At 42.0% G+C, this 14,713-nt stretch overlaps 3 protein-coding genes across 10 annotated transcripts in view; 2 read left to right on the top strand and 1 right to left on the bottom strand.

Moving 5' to 3' along the window:
* Nucleotides 1-13,048, bottom strand: part of LOC6528764 — a 34,890-nt gene extending 21,842 nt beyond the window's left edge. For 6 of the 8 annotated variants that reach the window (XM_039370268.2, XM_002089763.4, XM_039370269.2 and 3 more), the window contains exons 1-3: nt 12,567-13,048; nt 9,403-10,004; nt 8,823-9,342 (exon numbers count right to left, since the gene is read on the bottom strand). In XM_039370268.2, coding sequence (XP_039226202.1) covers nt 8,823-9,342; nt 9,403-10,004; nt 12,567-12,651 — 1,207 coding nt within the window. In that variant the 5' untranslated portion in view covers nt 12,652-13,048. Of the gene's footprint in view, nt 1-98; nt 973-8,822; nt 9,343-9,402; nt 10,005-12,566 lie in introns of those variants that run through there. The other 2 variants (XM_039370272.1, XM_039370273.2) reach the window with 1 other exon arrangement.
* On the top strand, nt 1,359-4,542 carry LOC6528762. The gene is made up of 3 exons (XM_002089761.3): nt 1,359-4,078; nt 4,143-4,310; nt 4,369-4,542. Exons 1-3 carry the CDS (start codon nt 3,884-3,886, stop codon nt 4,537-4,539), a joined length of 534 nt encoding a protein of 177 aa, XP_002089797.1. The 5' UTR covers nt 1,359-3,883; the 3' UTR covers nt 4,540-4,542.
* On the top strand, nt 4,964-8,792 carry LOC6528761. Its single transcript, XM_002089760.4, has 3 exons — nt 4,964-5,170; nt 5,232-5,396; nt 5,449-8,792. The coding sequence occupies exons 1-3, from the start codon at nt 4,976-4,978 to the stop codon at nt 5,617-5,619; spliced, it is 531 nt and encodes a 176-aa protein (XP_002089796.1). The 5' UTR covers nt 4,964-4,975; the 3' UTR covers nt 5,620-8,792.
* Nucleotides 13,049-14,713: the final 1,665 nt, after the last annotated feature.

The following is a 14,713-nucleotide window of genomic DNA, read 5'->3' as shown; positions in this document are numbered from 1 at the left end:
CCAAGGCTGCAGATATATTCCAACCTTATTTTGCGAACCCTCCAATAGAACAGGACCTGCCACGCCCCTTTTGGGAGGCCTTGAGGCGGGATACTTACTGACACTCAGAGGCATTAGAGCGCTCTGCAGATGACTGAAGATCTGCCGGTGGTGATGGTGGTGACCCAAACTGGCACCGCTGAAGTACAGGTGGTTCTGGTGCAGCGACAACTGCTGATGGTGGTGGTGGTGATGGTGGTGGTGGTGCTGTTGCTGCTGCTGCTGAAGATGATGTTGCTGCTGCTGCAGTTGGTGGTGTTGCTGCTGCGCCACAGAGTGCTGCTGCTGGGTCATCAGTTGCTGCTGCTGCTGCTGCGCGAGTTGCTGCGGGTGTGGCTGGTGGTGCTGGCCGAGATGTGGCTGCTGCTGCTGCTGCTGCTGCTGGAGGTGCTGCTGTGGCTGCTGCTGTCCGTAGCCCGCGTGCTGCTGCGGAGCTGCGGCGGTAGCTGCTGCCGTCGGAAGGGCCACCACTGCTGCTGCCGCCGCTGCAGCGGTTGCTGATGCGGCTGCTGCCGCCGCTGTTGCAGTTGCCGTTGCTGTGGCCGTGGCTAGAATGTGATGATGGGTGGTGGTTGAGGATCGGTGCTGGCTCTGGACCGTATTGAGGCTGTGAATGGAGGCGTGCACCGCCGACTGATAGATAATACCGTTGTTCGACATGGCCGTCATCGATTGGTGGTGGGCATAGGCGGCCATCGTGGGCGGCACCCCTCCCATCGTCGGCTGCACTGCCGCCGTTGCTGCCACCGGAGCCAAGGGCAGCGATCTGTAGCCCGCCATAGCTCGAACTTGCAATTACCGGTTAACAGTCACTGATCACTAATCACTGATTACACTATATACTGATATACTGTGTATACTATATGTCCGGATATCGGTTTTGGTCCGCCTTGAGCGTCTGATCGCTTGGCGATACGGGAGTTGACTGAATGGACCGCAGCGGATTATTTCCTACAATTTTGTCGTTAAATTTGTAAGTTGTATTATATTTTTCTCAGCCATAAATTAGTAGGGGCAGTAGATTTTAGGCTTAGTTCGGGTTGATAATGTCACTCCGTGATGCTGATAAGGTAGGCCGCCTATCTCGACATCTCCTTCTGTGCATCTCGAGTCGTGTGTCAACACAAATCTCAAAACAAGCGGCACTGAAATTTCACAAATTTCCTGGACAACCGAACCAACTATGCAAATGGATAAATATTTATGTATGTAACCTTACACAAACGTAATTTTTACACTGGTTTTTATTTTCCCATGCTGACAAGCCGAACCTTGATCCAAAGTTCAACCTTAAACAAGTTGCCTAAGTCGCGACTGAACTTGGCCAATTTCAAAAAATGTATATATTTATTCGGGTTATCAAGTGACAGCTGCCAGGTGAAAACTAGACTCAGATAAGCTCTAGTCTCGTGTCCCTAAGCAAGGTCCAAGAATTTCGTGATTCACATTTGGCCGGTGCTATATCAAAAACAATTCTTATCTTAATTTTCCTTAAAATATATGCCATACAAATAGGTCTGTTTGCATTAAAACACCAATTAACAACAGCATTCAACCAATAAATCACTACATAAATAAACATCAAGTACACATAAAACACATATTGGGAATATACATATATATGGTCCGGAGATCTTAAGTACACCAATTTAAATTGACCACACAACATCGAAAGAAACAACAACCAGAACGAAAAGCAAACAACAAACAGAGCCGAAGGGGCTTGAGTGAAGTGTAAACAAATTACATAAACAAATTGAGGCAAATTGGAAGACTCCGCGAGCGAACTCTCCCGATTAAATCATGTTTGTGTGAACCTTATTGCCAGATCAACCACTCTGTGCTGTGGACTCTTAATGCCGATGCACACAGCCAAATGCTGGATGAGCCATCCTCACGTAAGCATGGCGATGTACGTAGAGCGGTACGTAACGTATCTGGTTTCTCGCGCAGGGCCAAGAGAAAGCCACGTCCGACACGCTTGGCCAAGGTCTGAAAACTGAAAACGGAAAACTGACAGCGCACGGCTGAGCGCTGGCAACTGCCAGCGGAAGGCAAGGACATTCGGCTCGCCGACAGGATCCGAGTCCTGCTGTTCGGGCCGAGTTATTCATTTGGGCCCGGATTCGTCGGCTGCCAGCAGCTTTAAGCCTAAGCAAGAGCGAGCGAGAGGGTCAGCGAGATGATGGATTCAGTAGGGGTGGCACCGGGGGATAGGTCTCCAAAATACCAAACATGTGGGAGGCAAGGTCTGAGTCTTCAGCTAAATATTTAGCTTGCAAGCTGCAGCTTATCTTGGAAGCAATGCACAATGCGTTAGGCAAAGCTTACGATAGTTTACGTTTGTAATGCTCTCATTTCTATCCGGTAAATAAGCCATTAGCGAACGACATTAGCCTAATTTCGGCGGAATGCCAAAGCGCTGTGTGGGTTGGTCCACCAAAGGCACCTACACACTTCTATTGCACAACAATATTTAGGGGTTGTTCCCGACCGTTAGAGACCTGCGCAATAGATTAACCCCCTGCCGCCGAACATGGCCCCCCTAAAACGGAGAGGCTCGTGGTCGGCTCCACTTGGTCCTACCCCAAAGGACCCGGCGGAACCAAAACAATAACAAAATCCAGGAAGCACGACAAAAGAGAATCCGAGGAGGGGCTGGTGAGGAATGTGCACGTGCCTGGAAAGCCTTCGCACACCTTCCGGTGGGCAGTCAAGTTGGCGCTGGAATTTTTAATCAAACCTGAAGCGCAACTATGCCACATGGACACGGACGCACCTGCAACACACGCCACAATCCGTGAGGTTTATTTAATATATTTGTCATTATAAACATATATTTTAGAGAGAAATTAATATTAGGCAAATATTTGGGCTATTAATAGAAATATTCCATGGAGGAATTCTAATATTACTCTATCCTTAAATGAAAGCGACAAAGCGCTCAAAACGTTAGAAACCCTTTTGAAAGGGGGTCAACTGTAAAACGCGAAGCACATTAACATGCTAACAATGGGGTAAATGTAATAAAATTTTTAAATTATTAAGTTATTAGCAATTTAGTCACTCGAATATATCCCAATCAGACCAACACATTATTAGAAAATAATTATTATAACAAGCGAGTTCAACCGTTTCACAAATTCCTTTGCTTCTACTAATTATTTGTGTCTATTTCGGCGGAGAAGGATGGAAATTAAAAGGGTCTATTTCGAATCCTACGAGTTCTTCCTAACAATAACTTACAAGTTAGCATGAGGTAAAATAAAATATAATATTCATATATAATAATAATCGGCTTATATTTAACAACGTTCTTTCCATTTGTGTTTTTTTTTTTTTTTTTTGCCTGGCTCGACTAATACACATCGATTTTAACTACTTAATTTAGCTGAAGCGTGGGCTATTTCGAATTGGGTTTCACTTCATTGAACATTATTTCAAAGTTCCTTAAAACTGCCCATTTTTTGTAGAATAAAAGAGTATACCAGATTCTTTGAAAAGTATGTAACAGGTAGAAGGAAGCGTTTCCCACCATAAAATATAAAGTATGTGTATTCTTGATCAGGGTCAAAATCTGTGTTGTTTTGAGCTGTACACATGTAAATGTTTCTTTACTCTAAAATAATTGTTTAACGAATATGTTAGCTTATTATCAAATGTTTTCGTTTTTGTGTTTCATTTTTATGTGTCGCTCAACAGACAATTTAACAGCTTGATTATAAGTCCATTTAAGTGAATCCGGCGACTGATATATATCTGATTTATTCAGGCAACTGCAATATGATATAATCGCGCCTCGATTTTCACGCCAGGTTAGTTCTCCATTCGTCATCTAGAAGTCATGTTAGCAGTTCTGATCTTTGTCCTGGTGCTCCCGACACCTCTGCAGGTGGAGGCCAAGTTCAAGAGTCTCCACTGTACCAACTACGACAAATCCTATGGCGAAATTTTGCTGTGCAAAATCAAGGCCATCAATCGGTACAGGAACTCGATAAGTATCCAATTCAGGCAGATGAGAACCGTCAATAATGTCCATGTTAGTGATATCATTGCCCGATTTCCATTTTCCACGACGTTGATATCTATGTGCCTTTCATTAGATGCGTTTGGAGTTTTTTAAACGAGCCAACGGCTGGCGTCCTTTTTTGTACAATATTTCGTTTAATCTGTGCGATTTCCTATCTAAGAGAAACAATGTGATCGTGAGCCTCGGATACGAGTATCTCAAGCCGTACATCCCAATTACGAATTACACTTGCCCGTTTAAGGTAAATGTGCTTTAGTATCAGAAGACCAAAAACCGTTCTCCATCCCACTTTGTTTCAGAAAAATCATTTAATTAAGTGTACCGACCTCGAGTTCGATATCGAAAAGTTCCGAGTTCGATTTCCTATAGAAACCGGGGAATACGCTCTCCAGCTGAGCTTCATTGTCCAGAGGAAAGTCACGCTGACCCTCAATGGCTCTGCAGAATACTACAACTATCGAGAGCACTAATATGTACAATTATGTAAATCCTACAACTGAATAATTTTTCCTAAGAGGTAACACCAGCACATATATGTATGTTATTTTCCGGGCAAGAATAGGGTGTGTAATATGTGTGTAATATGTGTGATACTAATTAAATGTTTTTAATGTATTTACAACGATGATTGTTTTTTTAACGACAATAAAAGATTGGGTTATTAAAAATCCATCAATTATACATATGTTTCAGACTGTATTATTCAGCTAGAATAGGGTATGTAATATGGTGTGTAATATGTGTGTAATATGTGTGATATTAATTAAATGTTTTTAATATATTTACAACGATATTTGTTTTTTTAACGACAATAAACGATTGGGTTATTAAAAATCCATCAACTCTACATATGTTTCAGACATTATCATTCAGCTAGATTAGTTTTTTATTGAATTTTGGCCAGCCATGTTGGCTTCGCTGCTTTTTGCTCTCTTGTTATTGACCCGAATGGAGGTTGGTGCTAAGTTCAAGAGTCTTCACTGTACGGCGCTTGACCAGGATTACGGTGATATTTTGATTTGCAAACTTAAGGCAATCAGTCGGCTTAGGAACTCAGTCACTGTACAGTACAAGCTGAAGCAGTCCATTAGTAAATTATTCGTAAGTTATGGATTCCTAACATCTTTTGTCGAAAGTCTTATATTATACATTTATTTTGTAGGTTCGCTTAGAGTTCTTTAAAAGAGCTAATGGTTGGCGACCCTTTCTCTATAATTTTACCGCAAACCTGTGCGATTTTCTTGATCGTAAAAATAACGTGATACTGAGTATTGCATATGCATACATAAGGCCTTACCTTGCCATGGACTACTCTTGTCCCCTCAAGGTATTGTTTCTAGATCGGTTATCGAAGGGATTATACAGTTTTGGTATTTCAGGAAAACGAACTATTAACGTGTGACAACTTCGAATTGGATATTAATGATATACGCCATCGCTTTCCGATTGAGACAGGTGAATACGCTCTGCAGTTGACCTTTATCGTAAAGAATAAAGCCGCCTTAACCATAAATGGATCCATCGAGTACCAAAATTACAGAGAACACTGAGTAACCGAACTTCAGATTATTCAGCTTACACCAGCCTAATTCATCTTCAATCAGCGATTGGGTTAATATTGTAACTATTTTGAGAAGCGATAGAACTATTACCATAACTACAAGAAATGTAAACGTGTAATTAAGAACTATTTAAATTATTGTCCAATGGCCTGAAAATTGCTGATAGCCCATCAATCAGAATGCACTGTTTACAAAAGCTTCGAGTAGTTAAATAAATGTAAGTAGTGGATTACAAAACGTTGGCATCACATTTTTAAGCAATAAATACTTAAAACTTAAAGAAGTTCGCCACCTTCTTAAAAAATCGAGTAATATATCCATTAGCTTGTGAGACTTTCTTCGTTACGGCAGCAACCTCGCTAATCGTAGAGTAAAAGGATGCACAACAAGAAAACATTACCGACCCTAAAGAGACCCTATTCTTGATCAGGATCACAAGCGTAGTCAACATTGTCTGTCCGTCTGTTTGTCTGTTTATCCATTTTCCTATGATATCGGGAACCATTAAGGCTAGAAATTAAGATTAAGATTAGGCATGGAAATTATAGAGACGAAGACGCAAGTTTGTTTTAGAAGATTGCCACGCCCTCACTTTTGGAAAATGTGTTTATCCTTCTTTTATTTTAATATTATGTGTAATATAAATATTTTTTATTAGGTGTATTAAACTGTGACTGCTCTATTAAAAACGTGAGGTCAGGGACTGTAACTAAACTGCAGTCTCGCTTGAATAAGCATCCGGAAAACAAGGAAAACGATTTTGGGAAAATAATGTGTGATTAGAGTTCTAAATGAAATGCGGCACAAATGGGCAAAGCAAATCAGGGCATTGCAAACACGGACTAAAACTGGGCAAAAGAGCAATGAAACAAGAGGCAGGCAAGAGACTTTGACACAATAATCAAACCAGGTGTCCTCTGTGTGTGTCCGCAAAGAAAAAACAAGTTAAAAGCAAGGGCGTATGGTGGGCGTGGCAGCGTCAAATTAGGCCCAGTGTTATCTAATTAGCCACCTACAGGACGACACCTTTCTGAAACCCATCGGTTCGCCCCCTCTTCTTTTTGTTTTCCGCCCTGTGTGAAGTGGTGCCAGGCGCCGGCCATCATATTTTGCAATTTAACTCACACGAAAAGATTGTTGTCGGCCCTATTCTTTCTTTTTCGGCCAATTTTTTTCACTCATTTCTGGCACTCACTGCCATATCTTTCCCTTTTTTTGGACGCGCTCAAGTTTCATAACAACGGAAATGCAAAAGTTTTGTGCAAAACAAAGCGCCAACTTTTTTATTTCTCTTGGCAATTATGTGCTCAAGGAAAGAGACAGAGAAACGGACTCAAATAATGATAATGAAGCACACAAGGCTCGTCCAAAAGGATTTTTGAAGAAAAATGCACAAAAAGTGGAAAACGAATTGTAACGCTTTTTTTGATTTTTTAGAACTCCTCTTTTCAACTTGACTTGCATGCGAAAGTATCTCACGGATCCACATGTGTGTGGGGGTAATTTGTTTAATTTGCTTGCCTTTCGGGCGAAAAAAAAGTGATAGAAGACCTCAACGAAAGGCAAATTTCGTGGCTTTATTTCAGTTTTCTTTTTCCTTTTTTTATTTTTTTTTTTTTTGAAGGTTGGCCGCCTTTTAGCTAATGGCCATGGCGAATATGATAGGATAACAGGAGGAACAACAACTGGTGCCGAAAAACTAAAGCCAAACTAAATTAAAATATTTTAAATTCAGAGCCGGCACAAGTTTTATCAATAAAATGCAAGCGGGCAAAGTCGTCTGTTCACTGTTTTTTTGGCCGCTTTGCTTTTGCATTTGTTTAACTGCAAATCAGATAGAGATCTTCTAAATGTCTGCATTCAACACGGATACATGCACATATACGTACACACAGTCGAACGGCAATTGAAACATCAGCAATACTTGAGCTTTGCAATATGTCGACAGCTCAACAGCCCGACACCCCCACAGTACGGGATGTTGCCTTCGGCCATAACTCGAATCAGGCTTAAAAATCACTTAGACACTTCGCCCATCGTTTTGGCCCGTCAGCAGAATCGCCGGCCAAGACGACACTCGTGTATCGAGTGCAATAATCATCACTGCTCCCCCACGAATATTTCGAATGCCCTTTTTTCTGTGGACCTCAGCACATTGCCTTTGCCCGTTTCCCATTGCCATTGCTTTTGAGTTGTCGACTTGCCTAATCTGCTTTCTTCGATCTCCAAGGAGTTTACTGGATATTTATTAAGCTCTGCCGAAATGCATGGGCATGGTGCTCAGGGTAGTTGGACCAGTTGAAATGGCTAAAATGCTCCTCGGAGAAGATTTTTAAATACAGCTTCCAGTTCATAAGCTTTCATCTGGGACATTTCTGCTTAGTCAGAAATAATAAAGTTTAAAGATAGGATTTTTTCTACGTCAATCATATTTCAATCAAAAAGTAAAAGGCAACCTGCCATAAATCATTTAAATATATCGAATTAGGCTTTTTAGCAAGTATACATTTCGAAAGACAGCGAAATAATTTTCCAAGTTGCGTTGCAACTTTCAATTGGCTCAAATTGGAATCATTGAAAGTCTTGAAAACTTTACGCCAAAAGAATGGATTTGTTTTCATTTTTTTCTGTTGTGTTCCTTAAGAAATCATTGAGCCGGCCTCCACTTGCCGAAGCTGGTGGAAACTTTCTGATAACTCGTAACTTGTTACTCAGCGCACACAGCGCTAATGAAGACGGCACACACACAACAAGGGTGTCTTGTTGGCTGTTTGTTTTGCCCCGGCCAAGAGCAAAGCACCGGACACCAGGGAGCAGCGGACTGACTCGGGTGTTAAAATCAATGGGATTCACGACTGAGTGCAGCTGAACCCCCGAGGGGGCGGTCAAGACGTTCCTCGATTTAATTGAATAATTGTGAGGCAGGCCACGTTCGCCGAATTCCTGGTAAATCAGCGAAAATTCCGAAACTAAACAGAAATAGAAGTCAGCCGCCCAAAAAGCGCCTCTAAATAGACAACAAAGATGGGGCACAAAAGCCCGGAAAATCTTCAGCCAGGAGACTGCGTCAGGCTTTGTTTTTCGGTCCCGATGCAAATGCAGCTGCTGCTGCTGCAACACCTGCCGAAAACCCCGCCAGCAATTTATGCGCCGCATTTGAAATTCGGTGATACCAAATCCTCGAGACTTACCGTTCCCAAGTGGCACATTCGTTTGCGTTGTTGTCGATTGTTGCTGCTGCTGCTCGGTTGTCACCGCGTTGGACAATTTATTTGATGTTGTCGTTGTCGCCGGTGCTGACACCGCTGTGGTTGTGCTCGTCGTTGCCTCTAGCTTGCTGCCTCCATTAATGGCCACTGTGGTGGCGCTTTTTCCCAGCCTAAGAATGGTGGTGCCCGTCGATGATGTTGCTGCGGCTGAAGCGGCTCCTCCGCTCGTGGCTGTTGTGGCTGCTGCTGCCTTGAGCTTGTGGAGCGCTCCTGCCACGCCCTTGGCCGCCTTCGTGGTGCGCGTCACGCTTAGAATACTTGAGTTGGCAAGACTGCTGCCATTTTGTGGCGAAGTGGCCATGGAAGTGTTGGTTGCAGAGGACGACGCTGTGGAGTTGCGTATGACCAGTATGGATTGAGACTTCTCCAGACGCTTCAGTGTTTGCAGCACAAAGGGGGACTTGCTGTCGCAGTTGCTCTCGGAACTCAAGCTGCGCGTGGCCTGTAAAAGTGATTGAACACGTTAACGAAATATACCACAAATCTCACTGCACGCTCTTACATGCTTCAGCATAAAGGGCCTCTCCACCATCTTGGTTTGCGTGGCGTTGGCCTGCTTGGAACGCTCCTGGGCCTTTAGAACACTCTCCAACTGACTGGCATTGATGGGGGTTTGCAAGAGGATCGTGTTGCTGCTGGCCTCCTTGTTGCTGCTGTTGGCCACAATGGAAATGGTGGAGCTGTTGCTGCTGGCTCCACTCGAGCCCTGTACAATGGTCTTCCTAGCCACCGTTGTGGCCGTGGGCAGTTGGTTGAGCGTGATGGCCGCGGAGGAGTGGCTCTTCTCCTGCTGCTGCTGTTGCTCGCTGAGCAGGCTGAGTATGTCCTGCTTGTTTTGGATGATGATCTGGCCATTTTCGTTGCGAGTGCCGCGCAGCAGGATGATGTTGCCGCCGCTCGTAGCCTGATGCTGCTGCAGGTTTTGCTGATGCTGCTGCTGATGCTGCTGCTTCTGCTGTTGCATGGCCCCGATCTTGAGCTTGGCCGCTCGCAGAGTCGTCGTTGTACTGGTTGTTGCTGTTTGCTTTGCTGATTTAGCTTCATTGCTGCTTAGCTTGCCACTGCTCTGCGATCGGATCAGGACATTTTTAGAGTTGATTTGGCCTAGAAAGGAATAACAAAAAATTATCAATAGAGAATTCTGCACCATAGTCTTAGATAATCAGTTCAGGGATCTAGAATTCTGTAAATAAATAATATCAACAATACAAATACAAATTTAATTTAAGATAAATCCTTAAAAGTCTACGAGAAAGTCTTATTTATGTTTTTATATTTATCTAAACAGAGTGATGGTTCACGCTGTAGCGTGTTGTTCCCGATTCCTTGAATTGAGCAATTTTGAGTGGCCCCAAAAAGCGGACAGCCCATTGTATGCAGATTCAATGGAAACTTCATGAGCGGCGCAAGATTTATGACTCCATCTTGATCGAATTTGGAAAGCTTTGCATTAGAAGCGCATGTGGCAGAGCAGGAGGCGTGGCTGCCATTGTTGCACTTTCCCAGCACCCGTACAAATAAACTGAAAGGACGACGAGCATTACGTATACGCCGCGTATGCCTAGAGCGGTCAGTGGCTCGGACACTCCATTTTGTTGGCCAACAATTGGGGAGGATGGGCGGTAGCCAAACGCTAAATCAAGCGAAAGACGACATGTTTATGGCAGGGACGAAGGACTACTTAGCCGAGGAGCCCCAGCACAAACGCAATAAAAGTGCAACAAACAAACAGCGAGTTTTCAGCCAAGAAAGGAGGAGAAAGTAATGGGGCAGGGGTGTAGGCAAACGGGGGTCTCTGCCCTGGCATGCGTTGCCAAATATAGACTCTCAAGGCTGAAGGCGACACGGAACGTAAAGTGCGCGCCGGAAACATTTCAAAATGTAGCCTAAACACTTGTCCGGCTCCCCTGCTTCTCCCTGCATTTCCCTCCTCCACCCCCTGGATCCAGCACCCTTCCCTGTGTTCCCACACCCCCAAACCATGTGTGTTTGTTTTCGCAAAAACGTGCGGGTCATAATTAGCCGTTGACGCCGCCTTCAGTCGCCTGTGTTTTGGGGAATAGCGGAAAAGCGGGCGGGGGAAAGCGCCACATGCGACCATCTGACCCCAAGTGGACAAGTGTCTGCGCCCCCTTCGCCTTCTTTGGAGTGTCTGTGTGAAAAGGTCGCCTGCCGCCAGGCAAAATAAACCGCCTGAATTGGACCAGGATCGGAATAGAATAGGTGGGGCCTCTGGCTGTTGGCTGTTGGCCGTTGGTCGTTGGCTGGCCATCCATTCGGGCGCACATACTTCATTGTAATGTATGGCAGACCAGCCACAACAGCACTGAGATCCCAGGATTCGGGGCACTCGGGGATCGGGAAGCCGCGTAACACATAAAACACTCTTGGCTGAAGCTTCGCATATTTTTGCGTTCGTCGCGGCTTTTGATGTGCAACGGACCAGTCATAGTGGGCTCGATAATTGTTATTCGAGTAATACAAAAAATATGTTATATGTATCTAGGATATATATACAAATAATTTAATATGAAAAAACAGTTTTGTAATAATTGAAAATTAATTTGCTTATACACATATATATTTCTTTTTCAGTAATAAGTACTACTAATACCGGTTAAAAAGGAAAATACAATTTTATTGAAATATTTGTAAAAAAATGCGGGATTTTATTTTTTTTTTAATACAAGATTTTGAACAACATTTTTTCTATATTTCCCCACTGTGGTATTCCACGTGCTTTGCACTACTTGCTTAGTTGGGAACTGGGGGAAACAAAAGTTTCTGGGTAGCTGGACAAATTGCAAGTCTATTGAATTTTTATTAGAAACATAAATCAAACAGCGTTAGATTTGCCAGCTGGGGAAAGGGTTCGATAAATATGTCAATAGATTCTGCACGTAGATAGCCACCAAAGGGTTAAGAGGGAGAACAAATCAAAGATGGGCAAGCCCCAAAATTTTTTAGTGGGAAGTACATATCAATCTTTTGATAGTTTTTATCAGTCTACAACTGATTGGTCTAAGTGTCTGGACATTGCTTTGCTTTTCGGGTTATAAGTCATTTTACTTATATTTATTGGAATGGTGTATGTCGTTGACTATTCCTGACCACTTTCCAATCTTTTAAACAATCTTTTAAACAATCGTGAATGTGAACATTTACGTCAACTAGTTTGGTTTGTGGAAATGAATGCTTTTATTTATCTTATCTACACTCATAAATTTCAGGCCAAATAAGAGTTTGTTATTAATACAATTAAAACTCTAAGCCCGCCAAAGTTCGACAAGCAGAGCTGCCATACTTATGTTTGAAAATCGTGATAACAGCTGATTGTGTCTATAGGAATTTCCAACCCGAGAATCCCATCTTTAAAAACTATTGAGATTTGACTAGTGACAGTAAGGGCGTAACAAAGCACAGCGGCCACCAATGGGTTAATGGCCCAAAGAAACCCCCAACAACGTGAAAACAAAACGCAACGCAAAGCGAAACACAACAAAACAAAAACTAATTGGAAAACCAATATCGAGGAGAGCACGGTTATCAGGTCGAAAATCGGGAGATACGGGGCTACAGCACAGATATAACTTACATATATGTATGTACAAGAAGAGGTGTTAAAGGGGGTGGGGAAGGGGAAGGGAGAAGTTGGGGATAACTTACTTTGGAGTTTCAGTGTGGAAGTTGAATTAGAAGTAGAAGTAGAAGAGGACGAAGCGCTGGTGGAAATATCGGGCACATTTTCCATGTGCGCAGCTTTAACAACCAATTTTAGAATGCACTACTCTCTTAGCGGTTGGCACATTTATTTTGCTTTATTGAGAATGCATTTTCATTTTTGCACACCAGCTCGCACGCACACACACACAGGTAGCAGGGCGCTCGCACACGCACACAGTGGCACCGAAATCGCAGAACTCTGGGATATCGAAAAAAGGTAAACAAAACCTTTTCACTGCCTCCCTGTGCACAAGCCGTGCAGTCCTTTGGCGGTTTTCGATGAGCTCCAGCTGGACGGTGCATAAAATGCAACAAAAATCAATAATATCACCGTTTCACACACGAAATTATTAAAAAAAAACGATAGCGAAAATATTTTGAGTTACTCCAAAACTGTGTGCATGTCAAACTGTTAAACATATGACGGCAGAGTTGCCAGAAGTTGGAAAAGGCGAGCTCCCACAAAATTGTACGACGATGAGTTTGTATGCTTTAAAATCGATAACTGTGCATAAAAGTAAACAAATATACTTGACAAATCAAAAACAATGCAACACTAGCGAGCTTACAGTCTTTTTATCGATATAAATTAGCTTGAGCTATATCTGGCCATCTGGCAACACACACAAGCTGAAATTTATCGGTTGCACGAGTATATGGCGCCTATTTAAAAATTTCGAATTGAATTATAATTCTGTGTTTTGCCATTCTTTATATGCGTTTGTATGCGTTTGATAATTACTTTCTTTCTGTTAAATTTTAAATTCTAACAGATAACAAAGGTTTTGTTTATTCATTTCAGAACCACAGTTAGAGTTTCGTACTAATTTTTTAGATCTTCTTAATGTTCGTTTTAAGACAATCTAACAATCCCAATTAAAAACGAGGTTTTCTTTAGTTGTGAATATTAAATATATTTCTCTTAGTAATATTCACGCAGCTTAAAACACTCAATGAAAATCCGGTTTACGTTTTATATTTAAGTAATGTTTCATTACAATAATTGTTTACAATAACTGTTTACAATAAATGTTTACAATAAATGTTTACATTGGGTCTGTACATTTTAATATATACAATATTGTTTTTGACTGCACCTTTGTTGTAACAGAATATTAATCTGATTTGTAACGAAATTATAACCTATGATGAGTTCTAATTTACTGCTTTAAATCCCATCTTAAAAGCCTGTCACACCAAATTAGCTTATGGTTAAATGTAAAAATGTTGTGTTTTTATTTTTTGTTTAATAACTTTGCTTTATTTGTTGGATCTTCTCAAACAAGTTTTCAACGGTCAATGGTCCTAGTTTCACTCGAAAGCCGAACTAATGCGCTGGAATAAGTATTCATATCAGAGAACTGCAGCCAACCACCGGCACCCTAAGTGTACCCGCTAAACACCGGGAGTCTCCGCACCCGGGTGTTTGGAGACACCCTAAATTTAGCAATGACAAACACCCGGGTGTTTTGCCACCAGGGTGTTTTTTGTACTTGCACAAAAACACCCGGGTGTCTGCTGTGCAAAGAAGTTTAGGGTGGGTGACGCGCAAGCAAGGAACGGCCGCAGGTACTTTTCTGTATGCATAAAAATTGTATGAGTGGAAGCGAGACACGGTCCAAAAAATTTAGGGTGAATGGAAACACCCAAGAAAAAGGTCGTGCACATGTTTTTGCGTTTTGATGTATCTAATGTCTTAACAAAAAACAAACTTATGTATTATTAAATAATATTTTATGTATATTATTAAATAGTATTTATACTTAATTAACACAATTCTATTTCTATTGTTTTTTTTATCATTTTAAAAAGAAAAATTATACATACAAAGTTAAATATGGTAATTAAATATTAAAAATTTTAACAAAGCAAATAATATAAGATATAAAAAAGAAATGTCTATTTCGTGTTGGTTAAATTTCTGTAAATAGAATGCATAATTCTACAGATTTTTGGCATAATATATTTCGTTTTTCAGTACTTAATGTACTTTTCTTTTTCGTATGTTACCTACCACAGGCACTCAAATGTCTACCAGACACCCGGGTGTTCACCAAAACACCCGGGTGTTTACCAAAACACCCGGGTGT

Source organism: Drosophila yakuba, chromosome 2L (genome assembly GCF_016746365.2).
Source record: "Drosophila yakuba strain Tai18E2 chromosome 2L, Prin_Dyak_Tai18E2_2.1, whole genome shotgun sequence".
NCBI classification, from domain to species: domain Eukaryota; kingdom Metazoa; phylum Arthropoda; class Insecta; order Diptera; family Drosophilidae; genus Drosophila; species Drosophila yakuba.
The sequence above is the reverse complement of the archived record's forward strand: the minus strand, read 5'-3'. Positions and strand labels throughout refer to the sequence as shown.

Coding starts and splice junctions, on each gene's coding strand:
- LOC6528762 (XM_002089761.3), top strand. CDS start 3,884: ATGTTAGCAGTTCTGATCTTTGTCCTGGTGCTCCCGACACCTCTGCAG. Junction 4,079..4,142: donor GAACCGTCAATAATGTCCAT/GTTAGTGATATC, acceptor GCCTTTCATTAG/ATGCGTTTGGAGTTTTTTAA. Junction 4,311..4,368: donor ATTACACTTGCCCGTTTAAG/GTAAATGTGCTT, acceptor ACTTTGTTTCAG/AAAAATCATTTAATTAAGTG.
- LOC6528761 (XM_002089760.4), top strand. CDS start 4,976: ATGTTGGCTTCGCTGCTTTTTGCTCTCTTGTTATTGACCCGAATGGAG. Junction 5,171..5,231: donor AGTCCATTAGTAAATTATTC/GTAAGTTATGGA, acceptor TTTATTTTGTAG/GTTCGCTTAGAGTTCTTTAA. Junction 5,397..5,448: donor ACTACTCTTGTCCCCTCAAG/GTATTGTTTCTA, acceptor TTGGTATTTCAG/GAAAACGAACTATTAACGTG.